The 19,712-nt window shown below is 41.3% G+C and overlaps 1 protein-coding gene across 6 annotated transcripts in view; it reads left to right on the forward strand.

Annotated features, from left to right (window-relative positions):
- The window catches only part of elmo1 (engulfment and cell motility 1 (ced-12 homolog, C. elegans)), a 106,093-nt gene that overhangs the window by 83,447 nt on the left and 2,934 nt on the right, over positions 1-19,712 (forward strand). For all 6 annotated transcript variants that reach the window (XM_051390181.1, XM_051390180.1, XM_051390182.1 and 3 more), the window contains 5 exons: positions 9,739-9,902; positions 12,586-12,698; positions 16,576-16,683; positions 17,032-17,114; positions 19,260-19,337. In XM_051390181.1, the coding sequence (XP_051246141.1) occupies positions 9,739-9,902; positions 12,586-12,698; positions 16,576-16,683; positions 17,032-17,114; positions 19,260-19,337 (546 nt within the window). The remainder of the gene's footprint in view (positions 1-9,738; positions 9,903-12,585; positions 12,699-16,575; positions 16,684-17,031; positions 17,115-19,259; positions 19,338-19,712) is intronic.

The following is a 19,712-nucleotide window of genomic DNA, read 5'->3' on the forward strand; positions in this document are numbered from 1 at the left end:
TGAATCAAAGCAAAGCCTTCTTTTTATTGCTGTTTGACATTTTTCTTCTGGCCAAGGGTGATACAGAGGAGAGTAGATAATCTGCTTTGTTCAACCATGTTGAAGACTGACCTGTCCCATGTGGGATTATTCACATAGCAATCCCCCAAAGCCCTAGAAGCAGCAGCACAGTGACCCTCCCATCAACCCTCACACATCACTATGTGTGTAGCTACAACCAAAGAATATTTTTAACTTGCCGTTTAGCTGCTATTCTGCTTTCATTTGAGGCTGCTCACCACAAATCAATTAAGGACACTTTATGCAAATCAATGCAAATGATTTCTGGCCCTGCTCTTTAGCAACAGGACAGTTCCTCCACTTCGCCAGAAGGTTATACCATGCACGCATGCATGATTACTGAAATGGGTGCTGATGTGTCAGAAGTGATGTGAGTGCAGGTGCCAAAGGTTTTGGGTGCACGCCATATTTGGATTCCAGGAAGCAGCTTGGGACAGTTGGTGAAAGCGCTGCATGCGCTGCCATATGCCAGCAACTGTGACTGCTGCTGTCGTGCTTTGCATGAAACGGTACATCTATGACTCGTATAAGGACACAGTAAACCAGCCCCTCCCCCGCTGCTCTCCTCTTCGGCAATGAGACCTGCTGTTTTCTTATTCCATACTGGTTTTATTTATCTATCCAACTGTCTAGATCTTTCTATACCTGCTTCCTTCCCTTAATCCCTTTTATAGCTTTTTGTCTTTCTCTCCTTCCTGTGCTCTTCCTCTCTCTTTTCCTCCTCCTCATTTTCGTCTCTCGACCCCCCTCCACCTCTATTGTTGAATTCAGACAGGCTATTTATATCTTTCTGCCTGGCTGCCTCACCTCCCACTCCCTTAACAAGGTTTGCTTTATTGTTTTTGCACGTGTGTATGCGCACTCGGACAGTGCGTGAATGTGTCTTTGTTTTTGTTTGTATGTGGGGTTTTTTTCCCTTCATGGTTTGTATATGAGTTTATAACGAGGGCAGAGTGCAAATGCTGAGTTTTGTTTCTATGTCGGGACAGGTTTTTTTTCTGTGTATTAGTTTTTTATGATTGTGTGTTTTGTTAGTGTGCCTGGGGGGGGGGTGGTCTCAAGCAGCATTGGCCCACTCAAACTGAGAACGACCAAGCTAAGCTCACTAATCAGACCAGAGAGATCATCAGCCATTAGCATCAAACCATCAGAGTTGCATGAGCAGAGATGCAGTGCTAACATTGTTTTTCGTTGTCTATCGAGATAATGATACTGTTGTCTCATCTTCACAGCCGCTTCACTGGGAATCAGCAGGGGAAAAATAAACTCAAGTTTTCTTGTGTTTCGATTTAGTTATTTATCTATCTATTAATTTATTTATGTCTGTTTGTTTATTGATAAGTGAGTGTGCATTTCTGTGATGCAAGTGTGTGTGTGTGTGTGTGTGTGTGTGTGTGTGTGTGTGTGTGTGTGTGTGTGTGTGTGTGTGTGTGTGTGTGTGTGTGTGTGTGTGTGTGATTGTTTTTGTGCACAGCAGTCCACACAGTATGTACTTTAGATTCCTTGAAAACAGTGAATAGTCTCCACAAAGGCTCTGGTGTGTGGGTGTGTCTTATTGTGGATCCAGGCTGGGATATGGCTGCTGTAAGCCTTATCATTAGTATCACATAATAATCCAGTTTTGATGTATCACTACTTGAATGTGGGTTTAATTTGAAGGACTTTGTGTGTCAGTGTGAGAGTGATGTGAGGAAGGAGGAGGCAAGCACATATATTTGGTGCTCAGTAGTTTCCTGTCTGTGTTACGGTCCACCTTCCTTCACACAACAACAAAAAGGCAAGAGCTATAAATTTAATTACTCTGTTTTGAGTCTTGCCTCAGTGTGCCTAATGGCAGTGTCAAACCGAACGTGTGAGAGCAAATAGTTGGCGAGAGGGAGTGTTCAGAATGAAGAGCAGCACATAATTATCCAAAGCAGCTAACTAGGATGCTAATGACTACAATGAATTGTAAATAACCAGAATAATAGTTTTCTCACCTAGTATTTTTGTTCTCTCTTCTGCCATGCTTTAGATTTTTTACTCAAGTTGGATGAAGAGAAGAGTTGCATACTTTAGGAATTCCTAAGATTTTCCACTGTCTTTATTTCCTGTAGAATTGCCACCGCCATAACTGTTCTGTTACTGGTTGTGGAAATCAGCATATTTTACTGCAAAACCTGATGGAAAAGCTGCTTGTGCAGCTCTGCCCATAGCCACGTAACTGGCCTAAATGGGTTCTCTTTGCATTATTCATAGAGAACTTATCTGACTTCTGTTTTCCAGACAACTTCAATCAGATCAAAAAATGCATTCAAACTTATTTTCTAGATAGTATTTCTACTCAGCAATGATGCACTATGGGTATACTCTAGGAAAGGCATCGGCCCTGATGAGAGTGATCTCATATAATGAAATCATACCTGTTCTGATGTCCTTGAATGGATGTTTAATCACATCCAATTTATTCATCCCTCTGGGACAATTAATGCAGAATGTTCATATTTCCTGCAACAACTGTGTCATAATAAAACACTCATTAATGCAAAGCTGTGCACAAGCCAAGGTCAGCACTTGGCTTTCATCAGCGTTTCTTGATTCACAGTAAGTGGCGATTTCCCAGGCGACTTTGCTCTCCAGTCATCCGTAGGGGCCGTGCTGCACCTCACATTGAGCTGGTTGTTGAAAAAGAGCTCCTCTGACAGTTTGTCTGGGCGTGCAGTGCTAGCACTCTAAATATGGCAACAACAACAGCTAGCAGCAGCAGACCGGCGTCGACCCTGCATCACTCATGCAGAGGGAAGAATAGGATTGATGGAGGGGGTCTCCAGATGTGTGCCTACATGGGAATTTACATGGAATTGTTTTGTTTTGTGTGTGTTGGTGCTTGTTCATACTGTATAATGCATGTACAAGAAGGATGTAATTGGTATATGTGCATTGTAAGCATGTACATTGACAGTGTGTATATCTGTCTTGCCTACAATACAGTATGTGCTGTTCCCCTTAGTGCAGTAATGCTGTCAAACGCGTCCCTAAGGCATTCACTGAGAGAGAAAAGAGCTGCTTTTCACTGTGCTTTAAAGTTACATTTACCCCTTACTGCTCTATTTTATTTTATTGAGATACCCAGATATAGTGACTCCTTACATTCAAGCCGTGGGGCGTAGACACATAATTGAAATTTTAATGGACGAAAGTAGTGCCTTTCCACTTAGTTGCTCGCAGCAGACTTAACATAGAGCCATGACAGGGATGTCAGGAGAGTCTAACAAGAAAAGTTGAATATACTAAATATAATCTAGGAATCTGGCTGTTGAGCAGCATTCACCTCGTGTTCTTCACCCTCTATGAAATGGCACTCTGTCTCTTGTTCAGCATTTCATACAGTACGTTAAGATTTGGCATCATGTTGTGAGAGATCATTATTAGGGTTACAACTAACCATTATTTTCATTAACAATTAGTACTATGTGTATAAAATGCCAGAAACTAAATTAAAAATGTCCAGTATTCAAACATATTCAGTGTACAGTTTACCAAATGGAGGAAAGCAGTCAGTCCTCACATTTGAGAATCTTCCACCAGCTAATGACTAGTGATTACAACTCTAGTAATTGTGCATAGCTAACAGTTGTTGTCAACAGTCTTTTACTACTGTGCGTGCTGCCCTTTATGTGATCCATATTAATTTTGTCACATTTGACAACCCCCGTCCTTGCTGCTAGCTATATGAACATCCAAATGGAGATAAAGTTTGCCTGAATGTCATCTTATCTGAAATGACAAATATCTCTGTAGCCATCATATCTACAATGCAGACAACAGCTGACACGCAGAGCAACAAGGACTGTTGTTTCAGATAGAGCTTTTTGTAGTCCATGCCATTGGGGAGCATCTGAAGCACTACACTGTGTTGTGACCAAAGCGAAGCGATTGTAATGAGACAAAACCAAATTTATAAAATTCTGGTTAGGGTTAGCTGTAAGGTATGAATTGGTTATGGTTATGGTTAAGGTTGGAGTAAGGGGCTGGGTTAGGCTGTCCACAATGTCCTAAAAAGGATAGCTGTGCAAATGTGTGTGTGGTATCTAACACTTGTGCCTCCCCAAAAGTCCTCTCACATAAGCCGTGAAGGTGACAGAGAGCAAAAACCGACACAGTCTGCATTGTTGGCATAGATTAGTGTCACTATCATTTTCTATACAGAAAACAGAAGTAAACAATATCTGGTTGCCGACATAGTGAGTGCAAGAATCTCAAACTTGTCAATACTTGATTTGATCGAGTGTTGACTGCACTCTGTTAGCTATACTCCTGGTTGAAAGCCCAGTTGTTTAATGTATTGGAATGTATAATCATTTAACAGTAACAAAAGGCAGCTTTGCTTCAAGTTTGGTATCAAAGCCATAAATCTTCAGTCTTCACAGCTTTGTCATTTTTTAGTCCTGTCAGCTTCCAAAATAAATTTTTGCATCTTTATCCAGTGCATTTTTATCATCTTCTAAATTTAATACAACCCGTACCAGCACTTGTCTCTCTCTCTGTACTGCCTGATAAGAGAGACAGGCATCCTTTCATGTCCATCTCTGTGGCATTGTTTTATTTTGAATGACATCGTGGTCAACTTTGAAGGAGATAATTATTAATTGAACATGGAACATGGTGGCAGAGAGGGAAAACATTATTACCATTTCAAAGACACTGACATGGATTCCCCACTTTTTCTGCTGCTTATTAAAAAATAGGCATTCTGACAGAAGTGAACATGTGTGCTTTTTGTGTGTGAAAGCGTATGTGCGCAAGCATACATGTTTTGTCTACTTTAAGGCTTTAAATGCAGAAACACACTTCACCGACGCTCCCATTATCACCATGTGAGATTGACTTTTTGATTGCTTTCAGGGAGTATCAGCAAAGTCATTATTCTGTGATTACCGCCTTATTATTTGCCCACCAAAGCGCCTCTCCAGCACAATCTCCAGATTTCACCACCCAGGCCTGAGTGGCGGGTGAGCATTTGACTGACAGCTGGTAAATGATGTCATTAGCATCCTCTTAGGCAAATGGAGCAGCGGCGACAGTCGATTGGTCGGCGAGAGGGGAGACGGGTAATTTGTTACGGTTGGTGTGTTGTCGATGATGGATGGCAGGGCGACTCCAGGAACGAGGAACTGCCCAACTGTCCTGTTTGAGGAGAGGCTGAAAGGAAGCGAGGAGGAGAGTGAGGATGAAGGAGTGTGGCAGACGAGTCAGTGTGGCCAGCTCTTCATTACACGTACTAGACGACTAGCGTTTAATTACTTTTGCTGACACTTGCTCTGCTGTCTGACTTCCCTTTCCAAAGAGCTACAAGAAAGAGTGATGGTCTGTTGTCTGGGAGAGATTAGGGAGCGTGAGAGGGAATGTAGAAAAAGACAGAAATAAAGGTGGACAAGATAGAAGAGATAAATCTTGAATCAACAGCTCTGACTAAAAGGAAAGAGCACAAGACGAACAATTCAGCACTTAGATCAACTAGACAGCAGCTAAAATGACACCAGTACAAAACAGAGCCTAAATTTATCCTGTGAGTGAGGTCAGCTTGCAAAGTTTGTTTCGGCACTGACGTCATCTCACCTCTACCAAGGTGCTTTCTGGGCAATCAGTGGATGAAAAAGAGGGATGAAGATAAAATATTCATAATGCCCCTCCACCCTGTGGTGAAAGGACCATGTGTTCGTATTAAATGTGATGAATATTCGCAGTGTTAATTAGCATGAGTGCAGCCACATGGGCCAACAGAATTGTTTTCCTGCCTGAGACATGACTGCAAACAAGGCATATTAATGATCATTCCCCAGGGATGGCTCTACTGAAACACCCGGGCAGGATGGCAGTCGGTCTCCAGAGATCAGGACGAGGTTAGAGAACGAGCTGCAGGTGACAAAGAGATCTGCCTTAAAAAGCTCCTGAATTACAAAACATAGAAGTTTCCTGCTTTTATTATGTTTTCAGGGTATGATTCAGGGGTTTTGGGGTACTGCAAATGATAAACCCAAAACTGAGGTCATCAAAGCTCACTCTCATACTTTAATATAATTTCCTTTATGTTCAAATAGCTTCTTATGGAAAGACTGTCCTTTCTAGAGACACAGACAGACAATTTGTAATCTTAATGGGAAAATAAATACATTTCAGGCTTAATTATTACGATTATAGCCCATGTGTACGTGTGTGACAATTTATGATAGGCAACTCTGAAGTTGTGATTAAAAGTAGTGGACAGGAGTGATGAATCTCTCACAGCATGATTGCAAGCTGTGGCTTCATCCATTTGTCTGCACATTTTTCAGCTCAAACAGGAGGAGGAGGAGGCTCAAAGGCCAGTCCTGGGGGTTGTAAATCTGCTGTTAGCTGGACACCTGTGTCCCCCCCCATGAAAATATGGCATACATATTACAAGGGATTGCAGATGAGGACTGAATACAGAAAACAGCCTTCAATGGAGATGACTTCCAGCAGTGAGAGTTAACATAAATATGTTGATATTTCAGCTGAGGGAGGAATGGACAGCTGTCTTTATCGATGGATACAAAGATAGACAGAGGGGGAAAGCACAGACAGACACAACAAATTAAAAAAGCAAAACCCTCCTCGTTATAATGCCTACCACAAGCCTTCTTCTCAGCTCAGAGTCTCTGCCCATAATCACCTAGAACAAGTCTTGACCGGTGGGGAGGGAAAGTGTTGACCCTCGCCCTCTAGTGGTTGGTCATTTTTATGCTGGTGTTTACATTTTTGGCCACTATGTCACGCTACTGAAAAATGGCCAAGCTCCATGAGTCCGGCCACTTTCTGTTCTGAGAAATTACTTACATGTATAGATTGTGATAGTGTCTGTAACCCTTACATGCTGGTTACCAAACTATTTTAAACTAGTATTATGAGGTTAATATTATGCAACACACTGGCTTTGTCCCAGGACAGAACAGTGCTTCTTTTTAAACAACCAAGATCCTGATCTCAAATTTTGTCTGCCTCTGTCAAAGGGGATTTGAAGGATGTACTTGTGCTGAGTCACTGATGTTCTGAATCAAATGTAATGCCAGTTAGATCTGGATCACACTAGAGAAGACCTCATGTGCACTGATGTGTGTCTGAGCTTTGCAGATAAATAGCACTACATGGGTAACACAGGGCCATAATCCAGACCCTGCAAGTGATTCTTTAACTGAGGATTATAATAATGTGTCATATCTGGTCACTAATACAGTATATGCTAAAGCTCATTTAAGAGCTCAGCTGGTGTTGAAAAGCCGCTTGCTTGTTCCTCTAATTAAAAAATAAATTGACCCACCCGTCCGCTTGTCAACCTGTTTTTCAATTTTATTTTCTAAGGTCAGTTTGTTGACTGTTTGTTAGAGAATACACTGTGATTACCACCTCTGAACATATTTGCATTCCAAAACTAATCCCCAGATTAAATTGTGTAATCAGTTAAAAAAAAAAAATCTCCCTGTATTTCTTTTGTGGTGGGAGCTGAGTATTACCTTCAGGACTTATCAGATATGGAATTAAAAATGGGTAATTCCTTTTTGTGCGCTTTCACTGTGCAGCACCGGTGTCTCGACAAAGGGGACGTTGAGCCCAGACTACTTATTAATGCATTCATACAGAGTGAATATGATGCTGATTCAAGAGGATTATCCTCGATCGCCTTTGTTGTCTTGAGTTTTTCTGAATTTTGGTGCTGGGCGGAGGTTTATGGTGTTCATATTTCATTTTCAACAACGCAGATCTTCTATTTTTACTGCTCTCACCCCTGGCTTAGTCTGACTAGTGAGAGTTCAGAGGTTAGCAAGTTGATGAGTAATCGGCAAGCAAGAACAATATTACATAAGACTTTGTTTGGGATCTTGGCTCACTGGGTTTTAGCATGATTGTTAAGGTTGAGGAGTCCAGATGAAACAAAATAGTATAGAACAGCAAAGCGCATCAATTACAAGGAAAATCCCAAAACATCTACTTTTCTGTGCATGTGTAAGCGCACACATGCACAAAAAAAATCATCTTAAACGCTTCATTGTAATCCGGTCAACGTATTGTGAAATGTGTTTGCTAAGGCTGGAAGTACTTGTATGTCCTCTAGCATTTGATCAACAAGGCAAGCAGAGAAAAGGGTAAAATCAAAGAAGAGAGGAGAAAACTGTCTATTTCTTTCTGTCACCTCAGTATGATCTGAGTCAGTGAATCAGCCTCTGCAGGCTCAGTGGTGCCGGCTAACAAGGCTGATCCATAATCAGTACTGCTTGTCACATCTGTCACAGCACTGCTCAACCTGGCCAGAGAAAAGTTTATTCTTTTGGCCAAATATCACAGCATGATTTACAGGCTTACATCAACCTGAAATCTGCAAGCTAAACTCAGTTTTGAGGGGAAACCACTGTTGCAAATGATGTTCTGTTGTGTTTGAAAAATTTCAGCAGATTAGGAATTTTGTTTGCTCTCAGTCAAGTCCCTTGAGTGCATGTGTAGGCTGAATACCTTCACAAATAATAAATCAATCTTTGAGTTATATTAGTGTTCAAATTCTAATTATGCAGAATGCAAATCAGAGTGCAAAGCTAAATGGAAGCAGCTGTCATTGAAGATTTCAGCTTAGGACTCATTTTCCGGAGGCTCAAGCATATGTGCGGAAGGATGAGGAGATTTTATACTTAGACTCAGTGCTTTGTTAACTGTGTTAAAAATCCGTGTAGTCCTGTCATAAAGTCACTCGAACTGGGGGTTAATTCCATGTCACATTTTAAAAACCATTTATTTTATTAATAGCTATTTCTACTCAGCTGGAGTAGCTATTTTAAACTAACTGATACATCAAGTGACAGAAAAACGCATACAAACAAATTTTCCAGTCACATTTCTTATGTATTGCTTATATTTTACTCAGACCCGGGTTTTCACGCCAGATTTAATGACAGAATGTCAAATATAAACACATGTATTCCCTTGCTGGTTTTCACAGTTTTCTAATTGTACTGCTTTTCCTTTAAACATGAGATAATATCTTTTTCCAGTCTGTGTTTGTGGTCTATGTTAGTTGAGAGGATCTATATTATTTGTTATCGCTCACTGCACATGATGACTCTGTTTGATTTTAGGGCATTAGTTTTAAATGTGTGTAGCCTTTAATTATCTCCTGACAGCAATGCAGACACGCCAGGCTAATTTATCTTGACATGCATGATGTGTTTTATGTGTTATTGTGAAATGCCTTCCTATTGTATTGTTACAATAAGACCCCTCGAGTGGGATTGATGACTTGGAACACCACTCATGTCATGCTTCTGCAGCCACAGCCAGACTAATGGTATTAGCTAGCTGGGGTATTATAGGCAAGTTCTGTCATGCATTTCACTGATGCATGATACTGGGGCTAACAGTTGACTAGCCACTGTTGAATTATTCTGCTTCGCTCTTTTCCTCTTAAGGCTCAGTGCAGTGGACTGGATTATAGGCTCCAGTTCTGAAAAAAAAAAAAACTCCATCCATTAATCCTGTCGGGAACTGAACAGAATTTATTTGCTCCCCTGACCCCCCAAAAATGGGGAGGGGGTTAGTTTTGACTTCCAGACTGCGGCCACTGCACACTCAAGTACTGCCTGCATCCATGTTGATCTCACCCGGCCCTCTTCTGCCTCTTCTCCTCCTCTGCAGGTAATGCAGGTGGTGAGGGAGCAGATCATGCGAGCACTGACTCTCAAGCCTAATTCCCTGGACCAGTTCAAGAGTCGCCTGCAGAACCTGAGCTACACAGAGATCCTGAAGATACGCCAGTCCGAAAGGATGAATCAGGAAGACTTCCAGTCCCGCCCCATCCTGTGAGTCAAACAGTCAGTTACCAGAGTGATGTTTTTGCAATGTAAAATCCCCAAATGCTCTTTGACATTTGTCAAAGGGTTAAATCGGTTGTCTGAACTTGAGAATAATTTCTGCTCAGATTTTATTTATGCAGATTGTACTGTAGGTCTGACAGCTTTGCTTTGAGGAAAAGACACTCTTTATTTATATAGCACTTTTCTAACAATTTTACACGGTGCTTTACAAGAGGAACTAAAACCAGAGGTAGATGAATGACGATAAGGCCAAGGGACATGAGCACAGATGAAATAAAGACAATAAAATGAATAAGATCATATAAATAGGAATAAAAACAGTATAAATAAAAACATTTCAAATATTTCCAAATCTTTCTCATCTACCTAATCATTATTAAAATTCTTTTTACTCTTTTCCATTTGTCAACCAAATGCCAGCTTCTGGCCTGAAGCGGGTTGCACCGGTGTTATTCTCTCATGATTAAAAATATGCATTACATTTAAATTGTTCGCAAATGGGGTTCCCAGTGAATGCTCGATTAACGACCCTCCAGCTCACTAAGCATGGAGAGCTAGTCCGTAATAGATCATTCATTGACTGATCATGGATGCAGGCCCAGTAATCGAGAACATTGTTTTGTCCTGCCTGTATTTAATGAAGTAGCCAGCACTATTGAAAAATCGCCTCACGGAGAGAGCTTGTCCCTCTGAACAGTAATCAATGCTGAGCCAAGGGCTTATTGAATCGATATTGGAAGGGAAACTTTAGCCACCAATTAATCCAAGGGGAGAAAGGAGATCAAAAGCGAAGGAAGCTGCATTAAAAATGTACCCTAAAACTACAGGTAATGTAGCTTTTAACTCAGGGTCCATTTTTGATATCCATACAATGGATATCAGTTACAGTTCCCTGTACTAACAAGGAAAAGTATAGCAGAATGCAACAAGTTCACACCCCAAATCTCAGGCTGGTGTCAAAAGACATTCTGGGAAAAATAGGAGATAAGTAATTTAATTAGACGCTGAAATGAAAAGGCACATTTTAACATTTTATTACAGAATAAATGTTGAAAAGCAGGGAACATCACAGGCTGATGAGTCTCTCTTCAGCAGTGTGAGACTGCCCGAGGGTGGAATTTTCCTCCAATCAATACAGTACAGTCATGACTTGTAAACATAATGAGCAGAGCATGTCAGACCGCAGATTTAAAGGAGCTCTGTAGTACCTGCTGCAATCACTGCTAGTTTTCTGCTATCAATTACTGTAGAGAATGACTTTAGACATCAAAAGAAGGTGAAGAGGAACTATTATGGCTTGAGATCAAAGCTGTATCTTCTGTCAAGCATCTGATTATTTTATGTCACTTTGACTCCTGTAAGAAAATCCTGGAGGTATTTTTCTATGCATAGTAAAAATGCAGTTTTTGCACTGTAAGTGGAAAGTTTTGTGTTTACTGAAAGTTGCTTACACATAAAATAAAATCAATATCACATCAAATATTCATGCAGCAGAATGGCTGAGGATACACTTATGAGAAAATGTTAGTACACACATTTTAATCCAGCCCCCGGAAAATTAGGAGAAAAAGTGGTTTAACTTCACTGATATACTGTATAGGTATGGTACATTTCTACAAAACTGGAAATGGGTTTTTTTTGGTGCCTTCTTTCATAATTTGAACACCTGATATCAACTAGAGAGCTTCTTTTATAGAGGTCCACCAGTACAACACATCAGCCCTTTAATTCAGTTGTGTGTGATTTTATGCATTTGGCGGAAATAATCAGTTTAAATTGAAACTGGAGCTCCTTTCTGAGACGACCATTTGAGACTCTCAGACAAAACAAGTCTGACCTGTGTCTAACTCAGTCAGAAGAATAGTACATGAGGCGGTAAAGCCAAACTATCCTCTACCATCCTTCCTACGATGAGCCACGCCCGCCCCGCTAGCAGTTTCTTTAAAGATGTCAGAGTGAATGTCCAACCACAGATCAATGTAATGACTGCAGTCACTGATGAGGCAAACACATAGACAGCGAGGGCAAGCGGAGAGACAGATGAAGGGAGACAAGAGCGGATGAGCCTGAAGGAGAAAGGGAGGAAGAGAAAGAAGGACAAAAATGTAATCATGGACATCAGTAAGGGGAATTGAAAATGTGAGAAATGCACAGCTTTTATGTGTCTGGAACACCTGAGATCCTGTCAAAAGTCTGCATATTTCTAGTAAAAGGTAAAAGGAACCAAAAGTTAAATTGGAAGAAAAGACTTGAGTACAATGACAAGAAATAGAAGATGGGGAGTAGCAGCACTTCTTAGGCAGATGATATACATAATTCATGACTTCACATTCATATGCAACATAGACACACATACATGTAGATGCATGAATAAATGACAGCAAGAGCTGAAGCAGCACAGATTTCCACTGATCATCCTTTTGGGACGCTATATTGCATACTTCTTAGGGGTGTATCTGTGTGTTTGGCTGTTTCTGTTCCCTCCTGACAGACATCCAGGGGAGTTTGTCAGTTGAAAATTGCACACTGCCAGAAAACCTGGAAAATGTAAAAGCATTCATTTCCAGGTTTTAGAGCATCTTGCCAGATCTGAACGGGCGTGGTTTACATTATTTAAATAATTATTTTAAACTGATAGTGTGTGTGTTCATTTTTTGTTTTTCTGTAGGGAGCTGAGAGAGAAGATCCAGCCGGAGATCATGGAGTTGATCAAACAGCAGAGGCTCAACAGGTTGTGTGAGGGAACCTGCTTCAGGAAAATCAGTAGTCGCAGGAGGCAAGGTGAGACACACATAACTCACGCACACACACACACACACACACACACACACACACACACACACACACACACACACACACACACACGCATACACATACATCCTACATCCACAGTTCATAACCAGACAGACCTCTGCTGTGTTCGTAAGGGGAATTCTTCAGTTTCCTCTCTTGTCTCCCCGTCTGTGTGTTCTTTATCCCTCCTCTCTGCACCTCCACTCATTGCCTTATTCCCTTTGCGTTATGAAAACCCCACAGGAGATATGTTATCACAAGAGATCTTTGAAGTTCTGGACTGCTGTGGAGCTGCTGTCACGATGGCTCACACATTTTTTTCTGGCTCTGTCAGCCTTCGAGACAGAGACATATAGACAAACGACACGTTGCCTGTCATACTCAGATACATAGAGAAATGTGATTCACATGTGTTTGTGTCTTGAGATGCACAAATACACCTTCATCCCCTCCACTTATGGAATGCAAAGAAGTACAAAGATGTGTTAAGCCAAAAGCAGGATAAACATGCATTTATACACACTTGTCGAGATAGATTCTAGAGAAAGCTTTGAGAAAATAAACTAAAGAATGACAAAGGAGCAGACTGCAGTAACCCCGGGCTCTGCAGGATGGAGTGTATGTTTTGCTGTGACACAAGTCAGTCAATTTGTGGCATGTTGGTTGTCGAAGGCTGCAACTCTCGGAGGATATTTTAAGTTGTTCAAGGTCAGTAAGGATGTCTGAGTTTTTGGAAGCAAATGTTGTGTTCACAAACTCACCTATAAACACACTCTTTTGATTTAATTTAGCGTAAGCACTGATGTTGTTCCTTCTCAGTGGAGGAGAGAGGAAGAAGGGTAGAAAGTGAAAACCCCAGCAGCCAACTCAGATAGGAGCGTATTCAAATAATTTCCCCCTAATATCGTGTTTTACACTTTCTGCCACAAGGTGAGAAAGGAGACGAGGGAGGATGAGGAGTAGCAGCAGTAGCATTTACGCTGTATAATGTTTAATCTGGTTGAAACCTGATCCCTTCAGTCTTCTGTCCTCCCTCTTGCACTTTCCTTCACCCCCTCTCTGTCTACATATACAAATACATAATATAAAAAATCCCAGGTTTGGTTTATTGTTACTTCATTACTGCAGGAACTATACTTCCAAATGAGTCAAATCAAATTGAGCACAACCAGGTGGATTTTTCTCTACTGACACCAATGAATTCTGGCATTTGAAAGCCTGATCACAATTCGTCTTGGCAGCTGTCATCCAGATGTTGTCAAAGCTGGATTACGGAAACATGAAAATGAATGTGAGAGTGGGAAAAAGAGATATGAGTTGAAAAGAGCAGGACAGATGTTCAGGTGGAAAGCGTTGACCATCTGATCGTCTTCGCTGCTTGTGGTCGGCTGATTTATGCTTGTCTGGCTTATACACAACGGCACGCTTTGAATATTCCCATTTCACCATATCATGGTTATTACTTCAGAGATCCTACAACGCTTGTCAGAAGAATTTAGGACACATGCGCATATATGCACGCACCAGCATTCGTACTAAACACAGAAACAAATCCATTAGCCATTCAGGAGCAGTACACCCGCACACAACCGTATATAAAGCAGTTCATGAGCCTCACTGGATTTAATTTAGCACACTAGCCCTTTAGGGTTACACCAGCTTTAATCTGCTGTAATAGCACACTGACTGTAGAAATGTTGTCTGCCTGCTACAAGCTAGCTGTAGCTGTCTTTGCCTCTTGAAGGAGTTAAGGACATGCTGTTTCTCCACAGCGTGTGAAAGTATATTGCAATCATGTGCTCCTTCCTTCATCCATTCCCCATCACTCTCATCTCTCTTCCCACCATCCATTCATGTTAATCCATTCCTCCCTCTCTTCTCTGAGCCTTTGTTCTCATGCTGGTACTTGCAGTATAGCCATGCACTGACAATGTGAAGAGCACTTTGTCTTGCAGAACTTAGGCAAGCTGAATAAGAATAAAAGGAGCCCTATAGCAAGTTTGATTCTCTCTTGGTGTTCACATGAAATGAGACATTAAATCAAAAGCAGGGTGTTGCATACATAACGCTGAAACTTGGTTTATTGGTGTAATTTCTTTTCGTCGTTTGTTCACCACTCAAACTTTCACTTCTTAGAAATGTTAATTCTCCTTCTACTGTTGTATAATGTGTCCAATCTTTTACATACATAAAATGTGCTGCCCCCCTCCCACTTCTCCCTCAGCGTCTTGTACGACTATTTCAAAGTCCTCCAGCCTGCAGAGACTCAAGTTCCTACATCAAATATTAATTTAGCTGACTTCAGTGCAGATGACTCTTCTCTCCCTCTACCTTGCAAAGTGCCAGTCTACCCATTACAAGGGAATGCTTCTTTCTAAAAGCTCAGGTTGATGGTGTTTTGAAGTTTGGAGGAAAGAGGACTACCTGTGCAATCTTTTAAGTGCAGGGTGGTGGCAGGTAACAGCACTTGGGGCTCAGTAGAGTGTTCCTTGTGTAAATGCTGCACTAAAGCAAAACTAAAATTGGAAATTTGGCCTAATTCTGACGAATCTCACTGTATCGTTCACCCACGTTCTGGCAGTTGACTCAGATTAAGACAATTATAGTTGTAAAAGAATGAAATTCAATCCAAGATAGCGATGAATGGTCTTCAAGCCAAAGGAAGAACATATGTGCTTGAACGTAGACACACATGCATGCACAAAATCAGTTGCGCTATCAGTTAAGCTGAACAGTTGATGGCGTCCTCTCCCAAAAATGCCTCTGCCCTCGCAGCTGCCACACACATCTCTAGCCACTCCCCTGTGGACCAGTGCCACTGTGCACCAGCCTGGCACCGCCAACTGTCTATTTTCAGCAATTAGGATTTGGACCGTGCCACCCATGCACATGCCAGCCAGACCTCCCCAGTCTGTGCCCGCTCACTGCCAGCTCAGCTTGGTGCCCACCTTGGCAGGGAAGCACTAAAGAACACCAGGCTGGCCGCAGAGTTGTTGACCAGCCCTTTACAGACACAGCTGGTAGTTACAGGCCTCCACATCACATTCAGCCAAGAGAAAAACACACTTAACTCAGTGCTTCTTATTTTAAGTCTTATGGCTTACCTGTATTATAAATAATACAGCCAGATCAGCTTGTTACCACTCTGTCCTGCACTTGTACTGCTTTCTTGGCTTTTCAACTTGTGTTTTTTAATATGTAGCAAGTATTGCCTCCAAAAAGGGCGTATAGCTGACTCCTCACCTTTTAACACAGTTGCAGCGAGTGGATATGAAGAGTTGTTTTTTGTATTTCATTGTACATTTTAGCCACTGTGGTATAAAAACAATTTGGTTGTTTGACTACCTTGTAAACCGAGCATTTGTTACTTAATTAAAACATAGACTATACGTTTCTTCATTGAATTATCTCTTACTTCCTGTAGAGTGGGCACTTTCTTACCTCTGCTGAGGACTTGGTACATGTTTCAATATTGTTTCATCTAGTCACAGTTAAGGTTTCATTTCATCTTTGCCTCATTTGAGCCAGAGAAAAAAGCCTGGATATTCTTTTATGATCTTGACTGGAGTGTGTATATTGTTGAATCATTGTTAAAACGATGAAGGCCAACTGTCTGTTTTGTTGCCCATCAAGATCCCTCCCTCATGCAGAGCATCATGGCCCATCTGTGGATTTTCCTCAAGGCTGTTTTCTTTTTTCTTTTTTTTTGTCACAGTTTTTTTGCCATGCTAATTTTCTCTCCTGTTGATGACTCATACAATTGCATATGATGTCTTATGCCTGCCGCTGACGTATTTCATAACTCCTCTAAATCTGTCTCTCTCTCCTTTTTTCTCTCCTCTGTCTACCTTTGTCTTTTTTCCAGATAAGTTTTGGTATTGCCGTCTGTCTCCGAACCATAAAGTCCTGCACTATGGAGATTTGGAAGAGAGCCCTCAGGGCGAAGTGCCCCACGACTCTTTGCAGGACAAACGTAAGTGTCAAGTAAAATTATTGATAGATTTTACCCTCTGTTGAGACACTGTATGTATTTAAATATGTGTTTTCTACAAGTCTGTGGTCTGTATCTGTGCTGAAGGCACACATAGTATATATGTGTATGTATTGACAGTGACAAGATGCTGTCACTGACACCGACTGTTGGCTTTAAAAGTTGGTATTAGCATCAGTTTTACTTGCAATGGTTTCACATTAACAGATCTGGGGAGAATTTTTAACTTTTAATCACTTGAATAAACCAGTCGCCCATCTGGGAGGACAGTTGTTTGAGGGATGTTGTTGTTGGTGGTGTTGTTGTTAACTCACTTCTGTCCTTCTACAGTGCCTGTGGCTGATATCAAAGCTGTTATCACCGGCAAAGACTGTCCTCACATGAAGGAGAAGGGAGCCCTGAAGCAAAACAAGGTGTGTGTGTGTGTGTGTGTGTGTGTGTGTGTGTGTGTGTGTGTGTGTGTGTGTGTGTGTGTGTGTGTGTGTGTGTGTGTGTGTGTGTGTGTGTGTGTGTGTGTGTGTGTGTGTGTGTGTGTGTGTGTGTGTGTGTGTCTGTCTTTGTGTGTGCACACGTGTGTGTACACGTGCATATGTGTGCGTGGGTGGGTGGGTGTGTATCCAGGCGAGAGAATGTGTTTCTGTATGCATGAGAGTTGCATAACATGATGTCAGTTACATAAATTTGCTTTGGGAAATAACACAATAACTTGCGTCTCAGTGCTCAGTATAGAGAGACGTATCCATCAGCGGTGTTGTGTAGAAATAAATCACAGAGTGGTCCTTTAGCTGCAGACACAAATCACACAAGAGCCACCAAAAACATGCTGACATCTTTTCTTTGCTGTTTAAATTTGAAAGTAACAAAGTAACAGCGTGCCCTCTGCAGTGCCTTAACCAGGATGAAAGAGCCATCTTGTGTGTGCCTGTGTACACATCAGCCCTTCCTCTCCTGCACTTTGCCTCTGCAAACCTTCGCCCCCCTGCCCCCCACCCACGGGACTCTGATATATTGGATCTTGGATAAATAGCCTTGAAGACAAAAGAGCAAGCCTCCTCCCTGCTTTGTCTCCTTTATTACCTTGTCGATAAGCGCAGGTCTAGTAGAATGACCTGAGGGGGGTCTGCGGGCCGTCGAGCAGGCCTGTCCCAGCCTTGTGAATGAGAACGCAAGCACATTTCATTACTCACTGTTACAAGGCCAGCCAAAGTCACCTCTACAGGCTTTAGAGCATAGCTGGCATCAGGACCATTTGTGGGACACTGAGACAGAGGTGGCAAGCAGTGTTTTCAGATTGTTTCCAAAATTCTTCCAAATGTTAGATTAATGCTTCCATACTCGTAACAATCCCATAAGCATTTGCCTTTAATCTGTGCTGCATTTTGCATCTCATTACTGAAGCACATCTTTCTGATTTTTGTACATACATTTTAAAGGGGGAATGACACAAATGAGGGGAAGATATATGATTAGTGTGGATGATTGCATGTTCTGCTGTACTGACTAATGTTCATGCAATTTGGGATGGGTCTGATTTGTGTGGAAAATCTTCTGCATGTAAACAGCAGGTGCAGATTTGTGCAGCTGTATTAGAATAAGTCTATGGTGGGTAAAAGAAGATTTAATTAAGCAGTGTTTTATTGAAATCCCAAATGATGGTGGACAAAGTGCTGCAGGAAAAGGGAGCTGCATAGTAATAATAATAAATACACTACTTGTGTGTTTGTAGCCATAAACTTGAACTGCTAACAAAGCTGTTAATGCACTTAGGGGATTGTTTCATTTACAACATGCTGATGTTCACTGATATGCTAGCATGGCCATAAACTTGTTTGTAAAATATGTTTTTCTTTTTTTTCCATCTTTATAACTTAATTTATAAAAAGCTATACATTTTTCAGTGAATAAAAAGTTTATACTGAGTAATAGATGTTTGGAAGTAGTAGTATTCTTATTTCAGTAGCCCACCATTGAACTGCATCTTTTAAGCTCTCCCTCACAGAGTGCACTCTGACTGTGTAATTACCTGCTGCCTTAGTAAATCAGACGCTAATTTCACACAAATTACAAGCAAGCATTTAATGAATTGCTTTCATGTATACAAATCTGGCTCTGGGTGTGACTGTGGTGTCCTTACACTGCATTCAGTTTTTTTCACACAGTAGACCATAGTGGATATTGAGGGAATACACCCAAAATCATATCACACATTATATTTCCAGCCTCCCCAGGCATTTTTTTAATATCCAGTATCTGAGAGCATCCCAGGTATTTCTCTATTTGAGTTCTGTCTCTCTGATACCTAATGAATTGATGTGCAGCTGATGTAACAGATGGTGATGAGACGTGAGGGGGAGAAGAGAGGAAGATTGCACTGGTGTGACAGCATTGTGGTGTAAATCTCACCTGTTTTTTCTTTTTCTTTTCCTTGCACCCTTTTTTTCCTTTCCCTCTCCATCCCACCTCCTCCACTCTGTCACTGTCTGTATCTCTTGCTCTGTCTTTGCACCATTTTCTCCCTCGCCCCTCCCTCTCTCCCTTTCACTCTGTCGTCTCTCCAGGAGGTGTTAGAGCTGGCCTTCTCTGTCCTCTATGAGTCGGACGAGTATTTAAACTTTATTGCTCCTGACAAACATGAGGTAAGCCAACGGTGGTGGTTGTTGACTGACAAACAGAACATGTGTGATTGCAGAGAAATGTTTAGTATAGTATAGTGTATAAGAAGTTGTATATGTTCTGGAAATTATCACTACAGCAGTGTATTGTCTTTTTTTACCACCTTTCTCTGGTATAAATATCAATAAATTAAGATCAGAGGAAGCTAACTATAAAATAAAAAAACTCTGAAACAAAACTATAATATGTATAAGCAGAGCTGTAGACTTGAACTCATGCTGGACACAAAAACAAGGACATGAGACTTGGCTGTTTAAAAAATTAAAGGTGCCCTGTTATGTTTACATATACAGTTTCTTACCAAAACACATTGTGTCTGTCCTTGAGGTCTAACAAAC

This window comes from Dicentrarchus labrax, unplaced genomic scaffold, assembly GCF_905237075.1.
Source record: "Dicentrarchus labrax unplaced genomic scaffold, dlabrax2021, whole genome shotgun sequence".
In the NCBI taxonomy this organism is placed as follows: domain Eukaryota; kingdom Metazoa; phylum Chordata; class Actinopteri; family Moronidae; genus Dicentrarchus; species Dicentrarchus labrax.